A 25,560-nucleotide genomic window follows, 5' to 3' on the forward strand; every position below is an offset into this window, starting at 1 on the left:
AGGGTTTGCTTTGACTGCTGATTAAATCAGTCAACAATTCCAATCAACCTTTAACGTATTTAATGAGTAAGATCATAATTCCAAATGTTTAAATAGAGACAAACCCCTTGGCATGAATTTGAAAATAATATGAACTGTGATTACAGTAACATAAGTGCCACCAAATACATTTAGTCCAGACACATAATTAGGCACAAACCTCTTTTAACTTTATTTTCAAACTATCTCCAGTATGAAGTATCTGATGATTAACATTTTTAAATCCTCCTGATTATGGTGTGTTATTTTGTGACCCCTGGAGCTCTGTGGTGGTGGAAAAATACAGTTTCTTCCATTCTTTCTCATTTAGAGCAACTGTCTCCATGTCACTGGTCAAATATAAACACTTTCAAGTTCTTTACTAATCACTGTGCCTCAACCTGAATTTCTAATAACATATAAAATTCACATCCTTAAGTCAAAAAATTGTTGCTGGCCTAGAGAAATGTTGCAGGGCAGCAATAATTGGACAAAGTTGAACAAGACTGCTAGGAGAATTTATTCATCTTGATTTTTTACAAACAATATGTTAACTTCTAGAAATACTTGGTGACAATATTTTAAACCAAGAGTTTGTTTCTTGTCTAATTGGTGTTGCTGAAGCTTTAAAATGATCCCAGGAAAATGGAAATAGATAGATCTCCAGGCAGCATTTGTCAACTGGGAGTCTGCGAATCACAGAACACAGAAAATTATCCGAGTACTTATTTGCTCAATCCTCCCAAGGATAGTACCTAGGTAGTACCAATTCAGATGCCTAGGGGAGAAGTTAATTCATTACATACAACAGGTACCACAGGGCATTAGGGCTTCAATCTTGAGAAAGGCTGCCCAAGAGAGCCCCGAGTCCCCCATCCTACACCCGTCACCCTCTCTCCCTGCTGACAACATCCATTCAATGTGTCCCAAGGCTCTTCTATGGCCTTTTAGAAATGCTACACTTTATCAAGGGAATCAATGAGCCATGGCCTGACCAATCTGGTATTCTCAGATAGACTGAAAAGTGATCATTCAATCCTCCTGAATCTACCCTTCTAAAAATCAGAAATGAGAATTATTTCCAAGTATGTCTAACGCCATCAGGAGGCTAAGAGAGGAGCCGGTGGAGACAGACCACACAAGTTCAGATCCCAGCTAGCCCATTTACTAGCCACGTGACTGTGATCTTCTGTGCTTCGATTTCCTCATCTATAAAATGAGGATAATAATAGTACCTACCTCATAGGGTCATTATGAGGTTAATATGAGATAATATGTTTAAAAGGACTTAAATGGTGTCTAGAAAATACTAAGTGCTCAAGAAATGTTAAATTTTATTGTCAATGACGCTTCTCTGTATACAAAGTAATCATTTAGTAAATATTATATAGAGACAAAAAATGAAAAAATTAATGACTTTTTAAGAGGACAAAATTATTCAAATGCACCCATATGCATGCAGGCACGCATGCATGCATACACACACACACGACTTGTGCAAAGAGAATAACCTGTCTGCCCCAACTGCTTTCTAAATTGTAAAAACATAACAACAAAAACAAAAACAGTAAAAGATGAAGCAAAGTAGAGCACCTACAGTGTGCTAAGAACAGTCGTTAAGTGCTACTCCAATAAGCCGGCATTTAAACCCATGCCCACGTCTTCTAGAGGTCTCTAATGGCATCTGCCTTATCCTCTCTGATGACACCAGAGATCGAGTCATAACCGTGACCCTTGCCAGAGTCACCCACTGTTTCTGCTCAAATGTAAAAGGGGTTGCTAGTTGTAAGTGACAGATACATGACAGATACTGGCATCATCAGCAGAGTTGACAAAACTGCTTTAGCCATCCCAGCTTCCTCTGAAGTGGAAGAAAAAAGTAAGAGTTTTAGAATCCAAAACATTTTCCCTCCCCTAAAAGTAAAACAATTTACAGAGAACATGACAGCCATCTTATATTCAGGGAGGACATGAGTGGTCATGTAGAATAAGAAAAATAGCTCACATTTAGCGAGGGCTTCCTTTGTGCCAAGTACTCTACCAAGTTCTTCCCACGCTCCATCTCATTTAATCCACCCAACATCCTCATGTGGTAATGTCCCAGGCCCAGGTTGGAGACCACCCCACCAGCTCCCCCACTCCCATGTCTGGTCGCTTGCCTTGTCGATCAAGAGATCATAGAGCCCTTGCTGTCACATCATCCCTGCCTCTGCCACAGACTAAGGAGCCCCTACGCACAGCACCCACTAACGCAGAAAGACCACCACATCTGCATACCCACCAGACTGTCTGGACCCATGGAATCTCTGGCATTCCTAGGGGCAGCCAAGAAAGAGGGAATGGGAAATACAATACTGAAGTTCAACAGAGTCAACCCCTGGGGTACATTCTGGCCAAAGAGAGACGGGAGACAGGAAAGAGCCTTCTCTCCCCCCAGAACCCCATAAAGAACTGGATTCAAGCTCCTTGAGAGCTTCTGCAGGTCTCTAAATGCCTCATTCTCCTCAATCTTTAGACTACATTTCTTTATTTTCCCTAGGGGTATGATGCAAAGCAAATGAAATAATGTAGGTACAAGCTCTTGCAAAAACGATCTATTCTGAGACACAGTGGTTACAGTCTTCTTTCTGGAGATGCCCCACAAAGCCAGCTGTGCTCTGTGATGCTCCACCTTGTATTTGCTCTCCCTCCTCTCCTTCCTTCCCTGTCTCTCGCTTTTGCATTCCTGGTACAGCACCTCACCCAACCAACTGCGTGGCTACCTCCCACACTTTATCCAGCACTTGGTTCAAATATTACCTCCTCAGCAAGGCCTTCCCAGACCACCTACCCCCATCCCAAAGCTCTCTATCCCTTCAGCCTGCTTTGTATTTTTTTATAGACATCAGCATCATATTGTATATTTATTTGTTTATTTTCTTCTTGTATTGTCTCCCCCCTAGACTGCAAGTTTTATAAATACAGGGGCCTTGTCTTGGTCACTGTTGTCCACTAAGAATCTAGTACAATGCTGGTATGTAGCAGGTGCTCAATGCATGTTTGTTGAGTGATTGCTGATTGAGATCTATGGTTCTACACATGTTATTTCAAGAAATACATGGGAGGGGGCAGGCAGGAGACAGAGGCAGTCTAACTTTATACCAGAAACTTGGGAGTAGGGATGGCACTGTCACAGCTGGGGTTACATACTGATTCTCCCAATGCCAACTCAAAACCCTTTCTCAGGGCCACCTGCCAACCTCCCTGACTCACAGTGGCTGCTAGCTGTCTTTCCCTTCTCAGATCCTTCCTTTAATAGCTTTCCACAAGGTCACCTGGTCCTTAGCTGACCACAAGCTAACCACACAATGACAGTGGCTGAGACCTCCCCATTCTGGACTCCAGCCCACCACAGAGAGTCCTTCCCCTCAGGGATCCACTCAGACCAATATGCTCCACTCCAGAACCCTATCTAAAGCCCACAAATCTATCTGTTAATTCCCCACAAGACTGAAACTTACTCGGCATTCCCGACAGCTCTTGGTTAAAATCCGCTGGCCTTCTGCAAGGACTTTTCCTCCATAGATACATTTTGCTGTAATAAAACAGAAAAATGGGTCAGATAGTTATGCTATGCAACAAAATGACCTCAGAGCTGCCATCCAACTCCCACAGATTCCACCGAACATAGATTCTCTGATTTTAAGCAAAACAAATCTCTTTGTCTAGAGTAAGACATGGGAATAGTGAGGAGACCACTGTAGAATCCTCGGTCATACCACCATCTTGATTATGTTTGCCATGAGTCCTTCACATCAAGGATACACAATTATTTCAATATTGCACTTGCCAAAGGAACTAGAGTATGAATCGATGTGGTGAGAACTTAAACCAAGGAAGAAGTGGCTGTCATCTCCATGGAGTACAGTAACAGTAGCTCTGATTCAGACACCCAGACATAAAGTGAATGACTGGGTGAAAAGGGACTCATAGACATTCCATTCATCAGAACCTCAGTCACAATGCAGAAAGATGCCTTTTTTCCTTGTAATCATGGGAAGTGCGTGTCCTTAGCCTATCTGTTCCCTAGAAGCTCAGAGACAACTCAGAAATACAAGCCAAGCCAGTAAAATGCTGTATCAATGCACTAGAGAGATGGCCTTTGGAAAGGTGAGCTTAGCAGGCTGATAGGGAGGACGTGGAGTAGAGACAAGCCTTGTAGAAAAGTTCAAAGAGAAGCATAAATAGAACTCCCACCACTCAATTTAGATTCCACTGGGACTCAGTCCTCACTCAATTTAGATTCCAACTTTCTGACGCACTTTCAAGCAAGTGCAGAATATGTTAATTTGATATGACTCTAATGCATCTCCACCAAATTCTCCAGCCACATCAACAGGAACACGGAAGCAAAGGCCTGATGGCTCGCTCTCCTGCACAATGAGGATCCTTCTAGCCCTAGTCCTCAGGAGAAGCAGAAGTGAAGACATGCACTCTAAGAGATAAAACCACCTCACCTCTCAGAGTCTCCATTTCTGCATCTGTTAAAAAGAGGTTAATTAAATTTGGTAGTCTCCTACTTCTACAATCTTCTGACTCTCATGCAGTGTTCAAGTATGTCAGGACCTTAGCAATCAACTTATCAACTCCCTCTTGTTAGCCACAGGAAGAGGAAAGCCCACAGACACTGGTTTATTTAACATCATGACCCCAAAGTGGATGCTGTGGTGTGCCACCCAGATCCCCCTCCATGGCCAAAGGACACATTCCTACAGCTGCTGGGACAGTTGATGCCCAATAGCTCTCAGTTGAACAGTGATCTAGGACTTGTCCTTCTATTCAGGCTCTCTTCAGCCACCTTGCCCAGGGTCAAGTCCCCTTCTTGGAGCAGCCCCATCCAATGAGTGGTTGATAAAGTTAGTACAAAGTCCTGGCCCTTTGCCCCAACTCAGGATAACTCTGAAAGGTCATTCCAGCTCCAGAACTCCCTGTAGAAATGAGTGAGGTATTTGTTGTAACTGCATTGCAGTTCAACCTCTCCTTCTGCCCATTTCTGCTTCCTTTGCTATCTCACTCCCACCCTAGAATTGATCCAGACAGAACTTCCTAATAAGGCACCAGCAAATCTCCATTACTGACTCTGTTTCCCCTCAGAACCTGCAACAACCCACACCTAACTCAAATCTGTTCCACGCTACTATCTACTCTCAGTCAACGGCACCAGTATCCACCGTACCACCCACACCCCACCACCCGGGGTCCCTCTAACCTCTGACTCTTCTCAACCCCATTCCGATCAGTATCCAAATGCTAGCAATGTTCCCTCCTTAAGTTTCTCAAATCAACCTACTTTTCTCCACTCCCTACCACCTGCCCCAGATACTACGTTTGTTCAGGCCATCACCAGCCCTCCTCTTTAGTCTACCAGAACTTCCTAACTTGTCTCCCATGTTCTGGTCTCAATCTTATCCAGTCCTTCCCCATACAACAGTCAGACATATTTTGTTAAGTGCAAACGTGAGGCCCTGCTTTATAATCACTGTGGCTCACTAATGCCCTCAGAATACTGTCCAAATTCCTTAATTCAGCACACAAGGCCATTCACGTGGCCTCGCCTTATCTCTTAAGCTTCAGGCTCACCGGCTCACCAATTCCTGTGCATTTACTCCCCCTCCCAAACATTCACACTTCCACATGTACTCTAGCCATGCTTGCTCTCTTGTTCCAGGATTTGCATACACTGTTCTCTTTTCCAGGAATGCTCAGCCTCATCCACCTTTCCCTGGCAACCTCCCATCCTATATACCCACCAGCTTCAACTTAGGCCTGACTTCCTCCAAAAAAGTTGTTCTTGACCTCTAACACTGGTGAACTGCCCTCACTTTGAGTGTCTGCTGTACTCTGGACCTAGCCCTAACAGAATACAAATCACGCTTTATCTCAGTTGCCCATTTCATTACAAATCTCTCCTGCAAACTGGAACCTCCATGAGGGTAGGGACTACGTCTACTCATAATTTTATCTCCAGTCCCAAGCTCAGTGCCTCTCTGGGCTTATTGTTAGGAACAACAAATTACTTTAGAATTAATGAGCCTCTGGTTGGTAGCAAAAACCAGTCAAATTTCTTGATTCCCAGATAAGAGTTCTTTCTGCCCTTCAGTACGATTTCAAACATTAAAAGCAGATACCAACGGTTTCTGAATAAAAACACCAAAAACAATAACAAAAGACTAGAGAATCAATACAATTTTCTAGATAGGCCTCTTCCTCCCTTCATTTAAAAAAATAATAATTATCCCTGATCATCTTTTATGCCTGAATTTTCTAGACAAATCAGTTGACCGTGACTCATTGGACCTAATGATGGTGTAGACTTCCCACTTCACTTGCACGGGTAGATACACCTCCAAGGGCCTGGAATTTCTGTCTAATAAACTCCCATACTCCCAAACGCAGCTGCCGCCAACTTGCAAAGACGGCTCGCTCCAGAATGACAGTTCTGCTAAATGCACTGCTGTCCAATCTGCCATCTGCTTCTTGACGCAGGCTGGGAAGCAAAGAAATAGACTTTTCTCCCTCATTTTGCCTCTTGCCACCCCCACAATGGAATGAGCACACTTGCTACCCTGTCCTAAAATGTTCATCTGATTCCCCTCTTCCTCTCCCAGACACCCCAGAACTCCTATCTGGAGAAAGGAACGTCTGCTTGTTTACATTCACACCACACACAGACACACAGATATCCCTCAAACCCACCTGTCTGGTATAAAAATTAAATGTCCACTGAACTTTATTCGCCCCCATAGCAGGGTGTTTTGAGGGGCTGTGAATGATATAAACATGATACCATGTTGCAGGCCTCAGCCGTTCACAGCCTCGGCACTGGTGCAAGACGTGTATATGATCACAGTATCAAGTATCTATGAAATCATCTTAGGACAACTTTCAGGATTGCCACTGGAGGTCACAAGAATTCACCCTGCTGTCTCATATCTACCCTGCTTCTCTGACAGTGCCCCTCATTCCCTGCCACTGCCCTCCATATGCCTAACATCACTCCTCATTATCCAACCCCTTGATCTACAGCCAAAAGGCTTATTTTCGATGTCTGAGGAAATTCAAGCATAAGGTGAGTCGGGCTCCAGTGCCTCTGGCTGGGGCATTTGGGACTCCACTCCAACAGCTTTCAGTATGAGTAGAAATGTAAATGGACCCCTGAAGCCCTTCATATCACACTGGGGACATGCAAAGTAGAATATTTCACAGTGTCCGACCATGAAATTGAAACCCGGCACCAACACACACTTCTCCACGATGTCAGAAAGAAGTGTCCTGGGATCCAGAGAAATAGTTATGCAGTTCTAGCTTTTTGCACCCACAGACATCTGGCCCTTCAAATTTGGACCTGATTTCTCTATTGTAATGACTGGACACTTTGCCATTTGGCTGCACACTGAATAAACAACTGAGAGGTATGAGTTGGCCCCCTGTCAGATGTGGACATGGGGTTGCTCTGTCTTTATTTAGGTATTTGTGCCCTGCACACACTCCAGCCATCCCTTGGCACTCAGTGCCTTAGAATATCAAAATCAGCACTCCGTATTACACTTTAAAGGGAAGTGGCAGATCGGGAAGACTGAACAACAGCCCAAGGATCCTTCCTCCCTCAGTGAGCTCATTCACAGATCTGGCTTCAGACACCACCTCTCTGAGCAAGACGCCCACATCAGGCTGGTTGTCCCTCAGGCATCTCCAACTCACGTACGCCAAACAGAACGTGTCGCTCCCCGAACTACTACTTCAACCTGCCATATTTCTGTTAATCACACTATGAGTCTCCCCGGGCTCTTGTTCAAAACCTGGCAACTTCTCCCTTACAGACACTCTGTCCCCGATTCATCTGTCTCAAGCAAAAATATGCCTATGGAGCACCCACCATGCGCGAGGTCTTTTGGCTATCCCTCACGTCCATCCCTTCCTTTTCATCTCCCCGGGCAGTGCCTGCCTGCCAGTCTCATCACCTCCACCTGGAATATGCCTGAATCCTATACCCGGACCCTGCCTCCAGCTCCTGCAATCCAGCGGCCTTTGTAAAAGTGCTTCTTTGATTATGCCACCACCCTGCTTTAAAATCTTGCTTTTCTGTACCCAAACTAACGCTGTGTTGACTTCCATGATTTTGCATGTACGATTCCCTTTGGCAGGTGTGTTCTTACCCACCTTGTCCACATGGCAAACTCCTATTCATTTGTCAACACCCTACTCAACTGTTACTTCCCCTATGAAGTTTTCCCAGCACACACACATGCACAAGTTTCTGATGGAGCCAATCACTCCCTTCTCTGGGCTACCTCTGCATCTTACATGGTGCACGTGTTACATGATCCTCTCTGCTGTAACGAGATGGCACACGCATCTCCCTGGACGGCACAGGTAGAGGAGACAGGTTAAGAGTATCGGCTCTGGAGCCAGACTTCTTGGGTTTTATTTTGGCTCCACCAAGGCTGAGAGACCTTGGACAAGTTACTTCTCCCCTCTGTGCTTCACTTCCTCATCTGTAAAATGGGGATAGCAGTGGAGCCTATGACTTTGAGTTGTTGGAAGAATTAAATGAATTAATACATATAAAAGGACTTAACACAGTACCTGACATAGAATGAATGATTTATATGTGCCCGCTGTTGTACACAGAGGCAAGGACAGTGTTTGGGAGAGGAGCCTCAGTAAGGATGACTGAATGAATTCAATGGAACATCATCATCATCATTCATCCCCAAGCCACCTATGCCTTTATTTCTACTCCTAACCCACAAAAGCCCTCTGTTACCATCAAACAGACTATATCCCTTTCCCTCTGCACCTCTCTTCCTTTGTGAATGCTGTTGTGCATAGCTGAAGATTCCCTCTCCATCCTCCTCCCTCTAGCCCATCTCTGACAGCTCTCCAATCTGTCCACTGAAAGAATACAGAATCCAGGACACCGCTGCCTGGAGATTCTGATTTAGGAGGTCGGAGAGGGGCCCTGGGAATCTCTAGTTTAAGAAGTTCACTCTTAAATAAAAGCTAGGTATGTCCAGTGCCTTGAATAGAGCAGACACCCAGCAAATGTTTGAGGAATGAAACTCCCACACCACTTCCTGGACTGCCATGCCCACAGCTAAGGAATCTAGAAGGTTTTCCTCAGCTTTCCCTGCTACTTCCCAAACAGAGAGAAGAACATCCTAGTATCAGGCCCTGATACCTCCACCATGAAAACCCCTTCCTCCTGGAGATGACCTGAGTGTCTGGGCCTTTTGATCAGAATAGGACCAAGTACTTTCCTTAGGCAATGAACTGAGACGTGGACACTTAGACAAGGTTCTTTGCTGTTTCTAGACAGATGCCTCATCCACAAGTGCTGCAGCTCCTGAGGCCATGACAAGTGCACGCACACTCAAGAAGTCAGCAGACAACCCGATCAGCTTTTATGTTCTGGTTCCTTTTGCCTGAGTCAGGTCAATACCTTTCCTCCGAGTCCCTAAAATACTGCCCCACCCAAATCCAGAGGGTAGCTTAGGAGATTTTTTCTGAAAGGGACAATCAAAATGAATAGTCTCCATCCTTTCTCTGATGTGAAGATATCTGAAGAGTTCTAGAAATTATATCAACTAATATTAGAACTCTGCTGTAGCAAACCTCATTCCCTTCTCCTCCGCCCCACTGCTCAACCTGCCACAGTCAACTTCCAGAAGGCTAGAAATATGTAGCTTGGCTCCCCTTGCTCCAGGGAGCATCCAGGCCTACTACCAATGTCCTCCCCCCAGTCCCATGGCTGTTCTTCTGCTCTAACAGTGCCCCGTCCACACGCCCAGTGTGACCACACTCACAATTCTGGACACTGGAAATCATGTCTCTAACTTGAAAGTGAGCCCTCTGAAGCAGAGAGCTCTTTACCACTATTCCAGGATCCAGCACTCAGTAACTGCCTACTGCATATTTCTATTAAAAACTAGTAAGAGGGGCTGGCGCAGTGTCGTAGTGGTTAAGTTCACGCCCTCCGCTTCAGTGCCCAGGGTTCATGGGCTCGGATCCTTGGTGGGGACCTACACACCACTCATCAAGCCATGCTGTGGAGGCATCCCATATAAAGTAGAGGAAGATGGGCACAGATGTTAGTCCAGGACCAATCTTCCTCAGCAAAAAGAGAAGGATTTGCAAGGGATGTTAGCTCAGGGCTAATCTTCCTCACAAATAAACAAAACAAAACAAAACAAAAAATAGTAAGAAATGAAAACCGTCTAGGCCAGAGGTACTCAACCTTTTAATTACCACTGGTGCCTCGTATCGTTTCTTTTTAAGAGTTTTTTTTTTGAGTAGTGGTCTTAACAATTTATTTGTATCACCATTTTATTAAACTATAAATATATCAAACTACCAGTCAGACTGCTGGGAAAATTAGTGCTACCTAGCCAAATTGCTAAGAATTCCAAACAAATGCAAAAAACAAACTGATGTTTTAGTTAGCTTGTGTATCAGTATCTTGGTAAAATTGGGTACCTTTCTGAAATACTTTTAAAATTTAAAACTCTCAAATGAATTATAATAAAGAAAAATGACTATCGCACAGACTTCCAGTGAGACCACAGTTTGATGATATGTATCAGGGTCTTGAAAATGTCGGTTTACTGGCCCAATAATTCTACTCTGGAGAATTCTATCTTAAGAAAATATAAAATACAAAAATGTATTTTCTCTATAAAACATGTTATTGAAGAGTAATTTATACTAATGAAATGTGGGAAACAACCTAGATATCCAACAACTGGGGAATGATCAAATAAGTTATGCAACAGCCAAACAACAGAACACTATGAAGCTTATTAAAACAAGGTTTACACAGTTTTCAAAAACACAGTAATACACTTAAGTGATCATGGTAAGTCTACAAAGCAGGGTAAAAATTATTTGTACAATAAAATCTCAACTGTATACAAAATATAAATTAAAAAAATGAAATTAAAATTTCAAGACTGGTTGTTTCCAAGTGGTAGTATTTCCAAGGATGGTGCCCTTCTCTGTGTTTTCAAATGTCACACAAAATAAGCACAATGCTTTTATAATTAGAAAAAAAATCTAAAGGTTAAAACACGAAGCAGCTGAAGGATTCATCTACCGCCATGTCCAAACAACAATTTCTGAGAGACAGCATTCACAGATCTGGCCAGGGCACTCAAAATAATGGATTAAAAATCTCATATTTTTTAAACAAATTCCTAATAGTTTTTCAACTTTTTTCCTCTGCTATTATATAGAATATCAAGATTAGAAAAATTAACCTGTACCTACTTGCAACTATCTTTCCATCGTGGAATCAAACTATAATGTCAACATTGGGGCACTTAAGCTATCCATATTGCCAGACATGACTTCCAAAAGTGTTTGGAACAGAAACAAGAAAATTCTCTTTTTAGATCAACTCCAAGTACATTCTCCTGAGAAATGGGTGTACTGTGCCAACCTCGAAAAGAAGAAATATTTCAAAGTTCCTTTTGAAAGAGTTCAAAGATCTGAGCAGGTGTGACCAGACCAACTATCCCCATCTCCACTGCCATATTAGGTGACATGCTGTTCTTAGTAAAAAGCTAGACCACTGTGTTTTGAAAACCTAATGATGTTGGTAGTTTTGGGAGGAGAAATGATCTTGAAAATTATCCATAGGATGCCACATTTCTAACCTAAACTCTCCTTTTCTACAGAAGATATATGGTTTAATGAAGACTACAGGCCTTGTAGTCAGAACTAGTTTTATCTCTCACCTTTGCCACTCACCAGTCTTGGTAAGTTAACTTCTCTAAGCCTAAGCTCCCTGTAAAACAGGGATGATAATAACCCCCTCTAGAGGGCTGCGGTGCGGATTCAATAAGCTAACAGAATTAAAGCACCTAGCATAGTAACTGACACCTACCAAGCATTCTAAATGACAGTTTTGACTCTTACTGCTTGTCTCAAGGTTCATTTCACTATTTCACTTGAAATAGTGCCCTTTGCAATACAGAGGAAAAAGGATTTTTAAATCATTGTAGAACTTGGACAAGCCAACTTTGAAAGAAATTGTTTCAGTATTTTAGCTGAAGTTCATCCTGAAATTCCTAACAAGGCCTTTTAATGACAGGAAATCTGACCAAGACCTCAGAAAACCAAAACACAGAATTTGGCCCTTACCTAGATCACCGAGAATGAGGGGACCACAGCACATGGAGCTCTGGAGTCTTGACTCTACAGATCAATCCCCCATTACCAGCTGTTGGACCCTGGACAAGTGACTTAATCCCTGTGAACACCAGTTCCTTCTACACAGAATGGGAAGAATTGTAATTATGGTTGATGTGAGAATTTTATTTTAAGAAATAGCCTAGGTAAAGTGTCTGCCACATCAGAGGTGATTAAAATATAGCAGCTCTTATCACACATTTAATAGTACATCAGGGCCAGCCCCGTGGCTTAGCAGTTGAGTGCACGGGCTCCGCTGCTGGCGGCCTGGGATCGGATCCTGGGCGCGCACCAATGCACCGCTTCTCTGGCCATGCTGAGGCCGCGTCCCACATACAGCAACTAGAAGGATGTGCAGCTATGACATACAACTATCTACTGGGGCTTTGGGGGAAAAAATAAATAATTAAATAAATAAAATTATAATAGTACATCAAATGCTGGTGCTTTATTTCATCCATGTTAATCAGTTGGGGCTTGAAAAATAGAGGGAAAATATAAATCTCAAAGCACAAAGGGCCACTCTGACCCTCAGTCAGTACTTACGTCGGCAGACCTTACAGCACTGGCCGGTAATGTGCACAGGGAGCGAGTCTGGGGAGCAATTGAGAGGGGGACAGGACATCCTTCGGCATTCCACAGCACCACTCTGAGGAAGGAAAGACAGGGAAAGGAATCTCACAAGTGCCCTTTGAAAGTTCCCGTTGCGGAAAAAGCTCCCATCTCATCCCAGAAAGCTCATCAGGGAGACAGAAGCAGTGTGAGGAATTCCCAGTCCACTCCAGGACCACAAATGAAGTATTTTCTCCAGCCCGAATGAACCCGGGCCACCTCAATTACTTTTCTGATATACATCACTGGCTTCACTCCACCTGCCCATGAGGGCTAAGCAGATTAGGCAGAAAACAAAAAGCCTATTTTCACAAGAACATAAATAACACCTTTTGCAGACCCTGTCAATCATTGCTGAGGCTCTAACAATCTATTTTGTATTTTCCCAGACAAACAATGGCATTCTTCAGATGTTTATCAAATAATTTCAACTGGGCAGGGTCTACATACTAATTTTGGGCATGCTCTTGTAATTCTCTAAAAAAGACGGAGTATACAAATGACGGATACCCTTATGTGGGGAGGAGAGGTGTCGTGCAGTTCTCTGAAACTGATGATGGATAACTTGTAAAATACTACGAAAACACCCAGACACTGATTAAACCCCTTTTTAAAATTTACTTTAGCAGAGAAAAGTTGTGAATGAAGCTAACCATTAGGTTTTACAGAAACCAAAGGAGTCCCTCCCTCGCTCTGACACTCCAAACTCCAACCTCCAACCTCCAACCTCCACACAAGAAGCTTCTTCATAATGTTAGATCATATTAGAGCGTGTTATCCAGGGAAAGCAGATTTTAATTTCCATGTGTTTATATATATAACGAAGCTCTTCCTTCACAATTGCTCAGAGTACTAAGTAGGCACTTAGTAAAAAGGTAATCCTTCTTGGAGTTGGCATTATTATATTAAAGAGCCAGATGACACAATAACTAGTGAAACGGTCCCCCTAGATCTGGTTTTGTTGTATTTATTCACAAAGAGCCTTACTCTGCATGTGCAGTTCCTGCAGTGATCGCCATCAACCCAGGAGTCTTGGTCTCTGTAGAGCAGTCCACTCACTTGACATGTCTTCTCGCAGTGGCAGTTTTCCAATTGACTAAGTCTTGTCTCTGCATAATTTAGCTGCGAACAAGAGTTACTAGATGTAATTTCTGTAATTCGATTGCATTGTCCTAACAAAGCTAATAGCAACAAGAAAAAAAAAAATCCAAGTAGGAGGAGGAAAAAAAAGCTAGAGCAGCTCACTGATTCTTAGCCAGATCTGTTTTTTGAGTTTTGTGTTTTTCTGGTTTTTTTTTTTGTTTTAAACATGAAGTGGAATCATTCTAAATTGAAGACATATCGGCTCCCATGGCCTAATGAGCACCAAATGAGACATTAAACTGTATCTCAGGACCTCACGGGTGTTCATAGACGTGCATGCTTTCAGCTCCAGCCAGGGAAACACTCGTAATGAATGTGTTCTCAAGGACTCATTACAATGTTTACAGGAGATCTAATCCATAACTCCAACTCGCTTACATTTATCTCCCACCATCCTCTCCGTGTTGTTCACACACTAACCTGAGTGTCATGGTTTACAAGCTGGGAAGTCACCGCTTCCTCTCTTATGAAAAATTCTGGGGAAATGGGGTCAGAGAAAGGGCAAGTCATAGGAGGATCTAGTTTTTCCTCAGCTCAGGATCCCCCAAACACAACACCTCAGGAATCCACTTTGGTGTTCAGACAACGGTCAGAAGAGGAGCCAAAGCCCCAGTGAGACCAGGATTTTGTAAAAGAAGCTTTTTCACTTTTCTAGGTGACCCGACTGTTTTCATTGATCACAGGATCTTAGAATCTCAGATTTGAAAGGGGTTACAAAGTTGGAATGTCCTCACAAGTAACCCCTTCTAGTGATTATCCAGCCTCTGTTCACATATCTGCAGTAGCGGGACACTCACCTTCCAGGGAAAGCCACTTTTTTGGTTAGCTCTGGATGTTTGAAACGTCTTTCTTGGCTTGAGCTGTGAAATCTCACTCCCTTTTTCCTATAGATCTCGTTTTGCCTTGTAACCCATCCTGAGCAAGTCCAATCTCTCTTCAAACATCTGAGGTTACCCAGTCCTCACGCCCTCTCCCGAGCACATGCAGCACCACCGGGTTCCCCCATAGCTCCTCACGATATGGTTCCAATCCTCTCTCCTGATCACTTTACACGCCTAATCCAGCTCACCTTCAAAAATACAGTGCAAAAAAACTGAACTTTGGTATGATCTCTCAATTGTTTCATCCATACTAAGGAGTAAATCAACCCAGTAGTGATATTACGTTTCTTCCCTTTTCCTTACACAGAGACTGCCGTGATTGAACAACCAACACCACTTCCTAAAAAATCATCAAATAGTTTCTCTTCTCCTTCTCAATCATACTTATACCTCCATGTCTTGAGTATTTTCCCCATATAGAAGATCAAGTCAATCTTTGATCCAGCTAAGACCATTTCAAGCCAATAGTTTAGATACAATGATTGAACCTGGATAATGATGACTCCCACCATCTTTCTACATTAACTATGGTTCCATTTCATATATGCTCCTCTCAATTACTCATAACAGTGCTAGTCTCTAGAAATGGAATACATATGTAATTCCAACTTTGGTTTTGTCACTTATTCCATCCTCTTCCTCTAAACTTTTGGAATTTCTCAAGAAAACATGTTCTTTTTGTGGATGGTACCAAGGGGCAGGGAAAAGAACAAATATGATTGCAGACAAGCCACATACACCATAAGGAGCCCCGAAGAAACTGAGAGTTGACTACGCCTGAAATATTACTTTCTATGACTCCTCCAGTATGCCTGATCTTCCAAAAATTCAGGTTATATTTAATCTCCAGCCTGATCAAAGAGTTCCTAGGATCTATGAGAATTAAGTTCTTTGGGAATTCTTTAAGAAACACAGATAAAATACACTTCCAAGAGTTTGGTGAGGTCAAGTGACCAAAACTATATATAGGTGAGATAAAAGGAAGTGACAATTTAGCACCTATTATCTTGACTTCATTTCTATAGCCCCATTAGTTCCCATGTAACGTAGTGATTGATGTATGACCTTGGATTGAACAAGAAAGAGTTGAACTGGATCCGCACCCCTCCTAAAAGTGGCTCAGAACGGGGAATCTGCTTGTGAGAGGAAATGTGTCTGTCTCACTCTGACAATCTGGGACAATCTTAGCGTCTGTATCACTCCAAGAAGGGAACTTCTTAGGGACTAAATGACCCAAAAGGCAATTCTGTCTCCATCCAAGTTTCTTGAAAATTCAGGAGCTTGCCTAAGGGTAATATTGGCAATTTCCAGTACTGTCCAACAAAGCTGAGCTATGCTTACCTACAAAACTCAATTCCAAGGAAAGTCTTCAGTTTTAATATAATGGAAGCTATTCTCAGGGCTGGTTTTGTTTCTCTTCTGAACTTTGTGTTTATTTTTTTAACATATTTAGCCTTTTCTGACAACATGGAAAAGCCCTAATCTCTGTAAAAATAGCAGTGCTTCAGACAGACACGAAGGCAAAGGGATATTAAGGCAAAAAGCTAATTTTTGAAAGGTACTTAATATCTTGCCTTCCTTTCCCCCTGCCAAATCCTGTAGCAACAATAAAGGAGAAAAACAACTCTGAATCAAAAAATGAATTACATTTTCTGTCAGTGGTATTAGCATGCTGAATTTACACAAATTCTTTTTCAAAAGCTATTTCTACACTATCTGCCATTTTCTCCAAGAATGCCTGCAGATCCAAAATAAATATGGTATTAAATCTACATCTCTATTCTATCTTACCTTTGTTCATGCATTTATCTATCTAATCACGGACCAAATCATTTATTTTTAACTCTCCACTGTCCAAGATAGACAGCAGAGGACTTTGGCACGGTAAGAGGTCAATGAACGGATCTGAGTACATTAGTCGTGTGGTGGATTGCTTTTTTGTTCTTTGAAATACTATTTATTTGGCATTTGCTATATGGAAGGGAAAAAGAAATTTTCTATTGTGTTAAACCTTTAAACTTAATTGAAAAATCACTATTGAGCTCCTCAAAACAATGAAAGTCTCAAAATTAAATATGTTACAAGCTGAAATGCCATTTCAAGCGCTGCTCGATTTGCATAAATAGATTTGTCAAAGATTTAAACAGAAAAAATCAAGAAATTCCCAGTCTCCAGCGTCTCTTCTTCCTGAGCTTGAAGGCAGAATGTGATTACAGCACAGGTGGGATGTGAGAGCAGGACAGAGACTCATTCCATCACTATGTCCCTGGCTCAGCAGGTGGGTGGGTCCCACAGTGTCAAGACTACCTGAGAAAGCTTCCAGAGTAAGCCGGGAGACTGGTGGTCTCTAGTGCATCATTTAGGAGAGGCAGCAGGGGACAGCTTCCCAGCACCTTCTCTGCCTTGGAAAAGCATGGTTTTGCCAGGGTGCTTCAAGAGGGCTCTTAGGTACCCTGATGTCTGTTGCCTGAAGGTGCATGCAAGCTGCTTCCATGATCTGTCCTGTACCAAACAAGGGCATAGTCATTCCCCAACACCCGCCACACTGAAAGGAGAAAATGACCACCAAGCCCTCCTAGGCAGACTCCTGGGTTTGATCTGATTTTTGCTACCAACTCCTGCCTAGCTTGTGCACCAGGCTTGCTCTCTGGTTGGATTCCATGGCTTTCACTATGCCCAAAGTATGAGGACTTTCTGCTGCTTTCCAAGACCTCCAGCACCTAGCTCTAGCCCAGGTCCCTGACAGCAACTCTCAAGGAATCTGTCACGGAATAAAACCAAGAATAACTGTCATCATTCTACATATGGGGAAACTGTAGCTGGAACAAGTCCAGTGACTTGTTCCAGGCTACAAACATTCAAGGAAGTGATAAAAACGAGATTTAGAATCAGATCATTCTGATTCCAAAACCCACTCTCTTTCTCTACCATGATCTCTATGAGTAATGCCTATTTAAATCACAGCTGCTGGGCAATTCAAACCAGACCTCCAAACCCATCAGCTCAATCTTGCCACAATAGGCTTATTTAACTAAAGGCAAGCCTGAGTCCAGATGGATTTGGTGTCATAGAATTCTCTCTACACTTAGGAACCATACTTGCCCTCCCATTTGGCTGCTCTCTCCAGACTCTGCCAAAAGGGTAACTCACACTCTGCTTCTGGGAAGATGGCAGAATAGACATCCTGAAAGACTTCAACAATCCAACCAACCAAAATGTTGGATAAAATATATAAGTAAAACCTTTTAAAAATCACAGAGGTGACACAAAAGGAAGAAAGCCACAGTGGCCAAAACAGTGACAGCCAGGGATCTGGAGAGGCAAGTGAGCACCAAAGCAGACCTCCATGCTGAATGTTTCTGCAGAAACATGGAGCCCTCGAGCTCCCACCTGGATGGCTGCACAGGGTGCAGTGGGGAGGAGTTAGAGAACAGAGTCTGGCCAAGATCAAGTGTCTTAAAGGGAACTCCTACATAAAGATGGGGTCCCAGAGGGCTGTACTCTCAGTTTAAGAGTGAACCAAAAGGACACAAGGCTTGCACAGGGCACAGAAAGATCTTCCTGTTCAGACTTGGGCACTGGCCAGAGGGAAATCTCTTCCATGAGATCCCTTACAGAATTCTTTGCTGAGAATTGGCCTGGCCTCTCCTAGGTTTGCAGTCTGATTCTGAGCAGTCTCTGTGGTCTGAAAACCCTAAGGAGGTAATGTCATATAAGATGGCCCTGCGTGCTCCTGGCAGAAGCACACACGATGTGAACCAGGACGCAGAAGATTCCCACATTCCAAAGAAAACAGCAGCTATAACCAAAAGGGTGGTTAAGAGGCCTTGTTCTTGCTCTGACCTTCCCCCTGCAAAAGCGGCTACAAGCTCTGTGCTCACGTCTCCCTCCACCAGGTGCCATCTGGACGGCCACTCCTCTTTTTCTCTCCTTGATTTGTTCATCCTTCTTGCTGATATCTCCATCCTCCTGCTGTAGCATCCACCTCCCTCTCCCCAGCAGCCCTTCCTCTATAGCTTTTCTCTTTCTAATTCTCTCTTCTCCAACTACAATCTTTCTCAGTCACGACTCCACTTTCAGAATCTGAGTTTGAGTCCCAGCTCTGCCATCTACTATCTCGGGAAAAGTTACACAACCTTCTTGGAATTCAGTCTGCTCATCTGGAAAGTGGGGTAATAACAACAAGCTCACAGGATTGTTGTGAGGATTAAAAAGTGATGGTGAATATAAAGAGTTTAAGCACTACAACCAGTAAATGCTCAATAAGTACTACCTGGTATGAGTGACTTTCCAGCTTCTTCTAGACGAGGGGTTGACAAACTAAGGCCCACGGACCAAATCTGGCCCCACTACTTATTTTCATATGGCCTGTGAGCTGAGAATGATTTCTACATTTTTAGTGGTTATGTTTTAAATGATTATATTTAAATAAAATAAGTATATACATAATACTCTAAATTTAGCTTCTTGGCCTACAAAGACTAAAATTTACTAGCTGGCCCTTTACAGGAAAAGTTTGCCAACTCCTCTTCTAGATCATCACAGATTCCAAACTGTGCAATGAAAATGGAACTACTCAGTTTTCTAATTATAATTGCATTCACGGTTTGGAAGAAACAGACATAAATCTTCCAAAGGCCCGGGCGGGGTGGGGTTGAAGGTAGATTAAACCATTTTCTGCTTGCAGTTGCCCACAATTAAATATCTTCTGCCTCACAAATGCCCATTTTACATAAAAATGTTTTGATGACAGAGCTCAATGTGGCTCCTAGATAATGTACAACTAAACAGAGAAAAATGTCATTTCCTGCAATAGGCAAGAAAGAGAAAGAAAAGGGCATACTCGAAGCCAGGGAATGGAGAACCACAGTCACCTGAGACTGAGTGGCATGTTTCTTGTTCCAAAAATTCGGTAGTAAGCTGAAATATAATTAACAGTATTGAGATCAAGCTGCTCCAGACAATATGAAATAAAAGCCACTATGTGCCACAAGCTGGGAAGGCAAATAATTGCCTGAGTTTCACATTTCCACTCACTCTGAAGTGGAAAGCTAGTGCTTCAGCTCTCGAGTCTCAGTTTCTTTCTTACTAAAGTGTTCCATCTCTGCTTTCCAGAACAAAGGGAACTTGGCCAAAAAACCTAGTTTGAGATAGAAATGTTATCTTCAGTGGCACAATCTACAGATACAAAATAGAGCTCTACTTCCCAAACACTTACCTACCCACCTGTTTTTTTCCACACGCCAAGGCTGATGACAGGGAGCAGTCATAGCCACAGGTGGAATAGGATTAATATATCATTTTCACTGTTATTAAAATTCTTCCTTTCACAGAGTATAGTGTCTCTTAGGCCCAACCTAATTCTTGCTTCGCCCTAGGCTGGAACTCATGTCCACGACTGATTGGTATCACAACAACAGCATTAGCCACACTTTCTATTTATTCAGTATCTTTCTCTACAAGGCTCAGGGCTTTCCATTATGAATCTAAACTTTATGAATATATATTAAAGCTATAACTTTAATTAAAGCCTAACCATTTACATTTTTGGCTCTGCCACTTGATATGAACATCTCTGGGGTGGAGCATCATGTATTGTTCATCATTGCCTCCCTTGTGCCTGACACAGTGCCTGGCAAATAGCAGATCCTCAAAAGATTCTTGTTAAGAGGATGATGGAGAGGAGAAAAAGATGCGGAATTATAAAACTGAAGGTGTTGAAAGGCAAACTTTGCCTCCTTCACTACTCAACTCAGGACCAGTCCTGAAATGAATCTTATATTAGAAATATGGTATAATGCCTTCCTGTGACAGTAATCTGTTCCTAACAACAGCTATTTTACCCCTTTTGATTATTGGCAATTATTCTTACATCCAAAATGCATTAGCTTGTAAGCTGCAGTGGCTCTGACCATACATCATCTCACAGTGTTACTAGTTTCATAGCCAATGGGCAAAGTCCTTTTCTACTCCCAGGGAATGTACAGAGATACATATTGCTTCTTCCACACATTTTTCAAGTAAACATTTTGATACAGCCTAATAGTATCAAAGACATAAATAATTATGTTTACTATAGTTAGTCCTATTTCAAGTAAGAATAAACTATTTTATAGTAACATATTGCAGATGTCAAGGCTAAAAATGTTTCCATTATAGCATATCACTCTAAATTCCAGATAGGACGGAAAAAGAAATGAAACATCACAAGTGAAATTTAGGTACCTACTTTTGCAGTCATCTTGGCCAAAAGTTCTTGTAAATCCATTATTCCTTGCACCAGGCTTAAAAAATCACTGCAAGTTGGGCAAGCTCAACAAAGAAAACATAAAGTAAATGTTGATATAGTGCTAATATAAGATGGACATTTCTAAAACAATAGTTGTTTGGCTATGTAGAAGGGTTTTTGCTTTTCTGGTTAAGGGTTACTTTGAAATTGGAGTGAAATCACAGAGGATTTCAGGGCTAGATCTTTTCCTTTTATTATAAAGCAAAAAAGAAAGGAACAGAAAATAAGAACTGTTAACTGAAAAGAAAGGCAATATGACATTTTTAAATTAAAATTAAACCTTTATTTTTATTGAGAGGTGACTAAAAAAATGTGAATCATTATAGAAGAGGAAAAAGTAAATTCACATCCCAGTTAAGAAATTTAAAGAATAGTGTGTGTGTATGTACATGTGTGTGTGTATGTGTATATAGTTACATTAAACATATCTTCTGTATCAATTTACAGAACTAAAACTGTTAATGTAATCTTTTTACCTTCAAAATTCTATAAATAATACATAAGCTTTTTAAAAATTCAAAGACACAGAAGAGTATAGTTATAATATTATAATATAGATAATATGTTCTCTCATTATTCCCTACCACCTCAGAAGTCAACACACAGAAGTTTGTGTGTATCCTTCCTGATGTATTTCTCTGATATTATCAACGTCACATAATTTTAAAAATTCACAAATGCTTTAAGTTGCTACTTACTGCGATTCAGGTTTGGACACTGTGTTATGAATCCATTCGGCATAAAGATGATTTTTCCATCTTGAATGATTCCCTTGATAACAGAAGAGAGAGGTGGCGATCAAGATTATAGTTACCAGTTCAAATGGCTCTTGTGCAGTCACATGCTCTCTACAGGGCAGATTATTTTTTAACAAGACTGATATCCTCATTCAAAAGTTGAGTTGGCTTTAGTCCACACTGAACTACTCCAAACCATGCTCTTCTAGAAACCCTGAAATGTACATTCATCTTGAGAAAGCTATAATCAGTTACCACTGGTTGATACTAAGGACATCATGGCACTAAGAATCCATCAGTAAATGTTCTTAAACTTTCGAACGAAAAAGGCAGTAAAAATTTTCCTCCATGTCCTAGTCATCCTAGAATATTAAATATTGCTGATTTACAGGATGTTGTTTAAGCAGGAGAAAGAGACAATAGAAACATATTAGACTAAAATGTTTTATTGATTTATTTAGTTAAGGAAATAAAATTAGACATGGGAAAAATTTCATAACAATCTTTGCTCTCAGCTAATTGAGTAACATGAGTCTTTGCTGGTGAGTCTTAAGACTAGCTCAAAATTTCACTGTGAGTAAAAGGTGGGCTTTTAATTCTGTAACAGCCTGGAAGAACAGCCTGAATTTAAGAATGTCATTGGGGCTGCCATCTCTCAATGAAAATATTGACTTGGCTTTTGGATTTTTCAAGTTAAATTTCAAGATTCTGTTTTTAGGAGGTTTTTTTCCCCCTTGATTTGATGGAAGAGATATTACAGAACAGATGGAAGATGTGGAAGCTGGTTCAGAATACTGAGCTTAGTTCATAAATAAAATATAGGCTTAAGATAGTGCTGCAAGTCTTTTAGAGGGAGTAGCATTTAACATTTATGTGCTCATTTTCTAAACAGCAGAAGGTAATCAGCATTTGCTGTTTCTGCTTATTATTTCAAGATAAAATATTAATTGGAAATATTAACAGAAATAACAGGATCACAGGACCTCTTCCTCAGAATTAGAAACATTTATTAACCTCTTCCTCTTCGAGGATGATGCAGTGTTTGTGATTACGACAGGAGACAGCCTCACCATGGGGAGGAAGGCCCTGCCACTGCTCCTTAATATGAATTCATGGTCTCTTGCAGGAAATTCTGGGGAGCAATTGATGGAGCACAATCTAAGTGAATCAGCTTCTTCCCGGTATGAAGCTGTTCAGTTTTTCAAAGCAAATTAACTCCTTTGATAGGCCAGGGCACCTTTCAAGCACACTTGGGAAGTTTGAGAAAAGACAGATTGGAAGTCAGGGGACCTGGGTTCAAGTTCTGGATCCATTTCTAGCCAGAACTTAGACAATAAGTCAACCACCTTCTCTGAGCTTTAGTTGTTTCATCTGGAAAAAGAAGTGCTGTATGCAAAAGCTAAAGATCTTCCCAGCACCCGAGTGCTGGGTCAATGAAACAGGTGTCCAAACTGAAATTGTCACAATTTTGATCTCTGTGCTTTTGCTACCTTTCAAGTTAAAAGAAAAAAAATCAATCAAAGACAGAAAAAGCTATAGATTTCCACCAAGGAACAGACCATCATGGAGAACTGAATATCACATTAGAAAACATCTAATCAGGTGAATATGGATGAATTGAGAGTGATCAACTATCCACGTTTGCCCAGGACTTAGGGATTTCAGTGCAAAAACAGAGACCGCAGGCAAACAAGGACTCTGGGTGATGCAGAGAGGGTGAAAGCACATGTACCAGGAAAGGATCGGGTGGATCTATAACCTGTACATCAAAAGACCCTGAATCATTCTTATTTTTTATCAGCCATGAAAAGGGCACTCAGAAACCTGCAGTACATTTGTCATAGAATTAATTACGTTTCCAAAAACAAATGGAAAATCCATTTGAAAAGGATATATCATCCACTCATCCCGTAGCACCATAACATAGTACACAGCAGTTTTCCTTTTTTGTTTTTTTAAGTGACTACCAATTTTGTTATATTATAAATTACAAATTGCCTCTCCCACACCTTTCTTCTACCTGCCTCCTTCCGCACTTCTCTTTCCATTTTTAATCTCTGGCACACACACACGTGTGTTACACAGATCATTAGATGAAGGTCAATCATGTTGACTTGAACAAAAACAGAAATAAGATCTGACAGCTCCTCAATGGCCATTGACACAAAAACTCAAAACACTCGGTATTTTTTCTAAGGAAAAGTCACGAGCGTCAGCACATATACTGGCATGAATACTTGTTCTTGCCAAATGAATCAAGATGGGAATGTTAATTTACTTGAGTGGATGTAATTCCATGCTTGATTAAAAGAAGGGTGGCAATATACTATACCAAAGCCAACTGTCACCCAAAGAAGTCTGAGCGTATGTGAGTGCACATGTAAATACACACATGTGTATATATCCCAGCACCTTCCCCAGAGCGAGAACCAGAAGGCCTTGTATTGAATTGCCATATGGAATATTTAGTGCCTGGACACTTGTCATTAAAAGAAGCACTTGCTAAGCATGTAGTTTTCTTTAGAAAGTTTTATAACTACAAACTACAAAGCAGCTCAATTAGCCTTATTTCTCCCAGAAAAATCGTCTATGAAGATTTCTACAGATGAAAACATGCCTTTGAGAACCGCAACTTCTCCCAAAGGAGATGAAATAAGGGATAAAAAGATAGAATTACTATTATTTCTCCTCATTTAATTTTAAATGAATCTACACTTAACTGAAAAATGCGACTCTAGCTGGGTCTCTGCTAGCCGACCTCATTTGATCTCATTTTTTCAGAACTATTTGCTCTATTTTCAAGTTTCTTAAGAATCCCCTTGAGTATTTGTTTAACATTCAGATTCCTGGGTCAACCCCAGATTCTGTTTCAGTCGTGTTGGAGTGGGCCCAGGAATCTTCTGTGGGAGATCAAGATTTGGCCACCCTGAAATATATCTCTTTACCTTGATTGTTTTCTCTGAAGGACATTTGACCTCCCCCACTAACTGCCTAAAGAATTTGACATGGTGGCTCCTTCCTGGAACAGATCTTCTATCATGATGGCTGTAATGATAATGTAAAATAGATGTTACAATGGGAGGGGCACCAAGCCCCTTTTATCAAAAAACTCTATCTCTCCCTGACCACATTATCTATAGATGACCCTGAAAAGAATTGTCTTCCTGCCCTCTGAAGTCCCAGGCCACTACCCGCCCCCAACACACTCCTCCCCTTTAGCTGCAATACTTAAGCAAGCAGCTTAGACAGACGGACGAGTTGCTCATTTCTGAGTTTCTCCCATGTATACATGTTATTAAACTTGGTATTATTTTCTCCTGCTAACCTGTCTTGTTAATTATTTGGCCAGCCATAAGAACCTTAAGGAAGAGGGAGGAGGGAGATTCTCCCTCTTCCCCAGACACTTCATTTTTAAAAGCTGTCCCAGATGATTCTGATGAAAGGTCAAATGGCCCCACTTTGAAAAACTCTGCTCTATTGTAAATCATTTGTTTCTTTTGAAACAAAAGGGTTTACTCCTTAAAAGTTCACAGTGGTGGGGCCGGCCTAGTGGCGCAAGTGGTTAAGTGCGCTCGCTCTGCTTTGGCGGCCCGGGGTTCTCATGTTTGGGTCACCGATGCACCGCTTGTTAAGCCATGCTGTGGCGGCATCC

General features: G+C 41.8%; 1 protein-coding gene across 3 annotated transcripts in view; it reads right to left on the reverse strand.

The window, feature by feature from the left end:
- NELL1 (neural EGFL like 1) overlaps positions 1 to 25,560 on the reverse strand; it is a 746,684-nt gene that overhangs the window by 561,277 nt on the left and 159,847 nt on the right. For all 3 annotated transcript variants that reach the window (XM_004418527.3, XM_087433086.1, XM_004418526.3), the window contains exons 6-10: positions 21,870 to 21,942; positions 21,112 to 21,194; positions 13,846 to 13,980; positions 12,793 to 12,895; positions 3,519 to 3,592 (exon numbers count right to left, since the gene is read on the reverse strand). In XM_004418527.3, coding sequence (XP_004418584.1) covers positions 3,519 to 3,592; positions 12,793 to 12,895; positions 13,846 to 13,980; positions 21,112 to 21,194; positions 21,870 to 21,942 — 468 coding nt within the window. The remainder of the gene's footprint in view (positions 1 to 3,518; positions 3,593 to 12,792; positions 12,896 to 13,845; positions 13,981 to 21,111; positions 21,195 to 21,869; positions 21,943 to 25,560) is intronic.

The sequence above is a fragment of the Ceratotherium simum genome, chromosome 7 (assembly GCF_057802395.1).
Source record: "Ceratotherium simum simum isolate JZ-2026a chromosome 7, ASM5780239v1, whole genome shotgun sequence".
NCBI lineage: Eukaryota > Metazoa > Chordata > Mammalia > Perissodactyla > Rhinocerotidae > Ceratotherium > Ceratotherium simum.